Source organism: Pelmatolapia mariae, linkage group LG9 (assembly GCF_036321145.2).
Source record: "Pelmatolapia mariae isolate MD_Pm_ZW linkage group LG9, Pm_UMD_F_2, whole genome shotgun sequence".
Classification (NCBI taxonomy): Eukaryota; Metazoa; Chordata; class Actinopteri; order Cichliformes; family Cichlidae; genus Pelmatolapia; species Pelmatolapia mariae.
This window is the reverse complement of record NC_086235.1, coordinates 5,465,151-5,467,779: the sequence shown is the minus strand read 5'-3', so window position 1 is coordinate 5,467,779 and position 2,629 is coordinate 5,465,151. Positions and strand designations below refer to the sequence as shown.

The 2,629-nt window shown below is 41.5% G+C and overlaps 1 protein-coding gene across 1 annotated transcript; it reads left to right on the top strand.

Annotated features, from left to right (window-relative positions):
* Positions 1-821: 821 nt before the first annotated feature.
* Positions 822-1,988, top strand: LOC134635076 (NACHT, LRR and PYD domains-containing protein 1b allele 3-like). The gene has a single exon (XM_063484590.1). It carries the CDS (start codon positions 822-824, stop codon positions 1,986-1,988), a length of 1,167 nt encoding a protein of 388 aa, XP_063340660.1.
* Positions 1,989-2,629: the final 641 nt, after the last annotated feature.

The window sequence follows — 2,629 nt, the reverse complement described above, 5'->3', positions numbered from 1 at the left end:
GATACAAGAATCCACATTCAACCTTCAACATTCAACTTTCTCTTTTGAAGAAGTCAAAAAGAAAGCAGAGCAGTAAATATCCAAGCCGCACTCGTTCATGTAGTACATACTACATCAGTGATGAAAACAGAACAGAGCTGAACACAGACGACGACAATGATGATGATGATGGTGTTTGCTACAGGAGTTTTTCACTACCTAAAGAAAAACAGATTTCAACTGATAAACGTGGATTCAAGATTTCACATTCCCCATCAAGGGCTCAGTTATTTGTTTATAAGGAGCCCAAAGTAGAAGACAGTGATTTTAGACCTCGCCGATTTTCATCAAAAAGGAGTGGACAGTTTAATTTGTCTGGCTCTTTTACTCCTGACTATGCTCAAGATCAAAAATCAAATAGAACAAGTATAGCAGGAGCTAAACTAGTGTCTGTTGTTCATGAGATGGAAGATTTGCAAGAGGAACAAAACACATCTCACCAGTATACTGAAGGTAAATGTGGTGAAATTAAGTTTGGCTCCACAGACCTGATGGGCAAGACTTCATCACCCTGTAAATCCACTGGGTTGCCTGAATATAAAAGTGAAGGAACAATTAAAGAAGATGGTCACAGAGTTTGTTCTCCATGGATAAAAAACAAGTCAAGAGAAGCAGATCCTCCTGTCATGACTAAGAACATGTCATCAACCAATACCCTTTCACCGAGTTCTCATGTACAATTCTCCTCCACAGATTCCTGCTACTTGACTCGTTCTCACAGCCTGTTTTCACTGACCAAAACACCAATCAAGAACTTGATACAAGCAGCAAGCTTACCTGACATGAAGTTAAAGGGGTTTACACCTGCCATCGCTGCTGATGGGTCTGATGATGAAACCTACCTGTTCCAGTGCTCCTGTGCAGGTCTGTATCAGTGCAGTGTGACCGGCCTGGTGTTTGTCATGAAGGGAGAAGGAGACGTGGTTTACAGGACTGTCCCTTGGAACAGGAGGCTGCTGGCCCAACACCACAAGAAGCCTGCAGGACCCCTGTTTGACATCAAATGTCAGCAGCAGTCTGTGTGTCAGCTTCATCTCCCACACTGTGAGGTCATCTCCACAGGTGGAGGTCAGTTCTTGCAGGTTGCTCATGTGAAGGATGAGGGTATCGAGTTTATTAGCCCTCACCAGATAACAGAAAGTCATGTTGTTATAAACATCACAGGGTTTTCTGGTTATGGTCATGTGAAGGATGAAGACTCCCCCCCTGACCCAGTCCAAGCTTTGATTCTGCTCTTCTACAAATCCCCAGATGCTGATCTCAGATCTGTCCTCAGTGTGTTCATGCTGCCACGAAATATTGTGTTCCGCAAAATTCTGCGTGACAGGAGGAAGTCAGACAAAACTGAGAGATACATAGAGACATCATCTCACTGTAAACTGCACCCAAATCAGGTTTACACTCTGCTCACTGATCCTGAGCATGACCTGATTAAAGTTCAACCAAAAGAATCTGATTTTGATGAAGAGCACCATGAAAGCTACTTCCCATCATTTCAGGTAGTCTTAAAAAAAATCCTCACAGATATTAACCTGAGTCTGGGAGACAAGAGCAGTTCCAGCTGTGTTTGGGAAAGAGAGGTTTGTCTGTTGCCCAGCGGAGGGAAAACTGATACTGTGAGAACTTTGGACACTGGTCTAGAGAAGAGACCATCAGATCTACGGAGCTGCTTCATCAAAAGTATATCAGGACCTGTTCTCAGCAGTCTGCTGGATAAACTGCTAGAGAAAATGGTGATAACTTATGCTGAGAGGGAGAACGCAGACACAAAGGAAACCAGAAGTGAGAGAGCTCGTTGTGTTTTTGACACTGTGTGCAATAAAGGTGCCAGATCACAGATGATTGAGTTTCTGTGTGAGGAGGACCCGTTTCTCTGTGAACATTTGGGGTTGAAACAGAATGGTGAGGTGGCACATGGAAGTGATCTTCCTAACAGCCACTGTCCTTAATCACTCCACATAACATTCTCAGTGCTCCTAAAACACTGCTAGCACTGTGATACACTGTGATACACTATCATAACTGATGCTGAGATGGATGCAGCAGACGTCATGCAAAACAGAAAGGACAGAGCTCGCTTTGTTATCGACACTGTGAGGAAGAAAGGTGAAGCTGCCAGTTCACAGATGATTGAGTCTCTGTGTGAGCTTGACTGCTTCCTCTATGAACATCTTGGGTTGGTCTGAAGTATCCATGTGAACAGACAGTAAGAATAATTACATTTATTATGCATTTCTCTAGTGTGTGTCAGGCAACCTTTTTCAATTATTTTTATTACCATTGTCTGAATGGATTTTAATGTAACTTAAAGTATGAAACTCTAACAGCCTGTGGACTGATTTCAGTACTTTTTCATGAATAGTTATTATTAATTATTATTACATGCATACAGATGAATCCATACAGAAGTATCTGTATGGATATGTCTCATGTATTTGTAAATGAGTGTTTCTGAATTTTTCATGAAGACAAACAGCAGCATGTTGCTTTGTCTCAGGTCTTCAGTTATTTGCTTTTATTTTTTTGTATATACAGAGCTGTTTAAAACATATAAGGAAATTTTTTATGATTGAATGTAAATCAGTTTTTT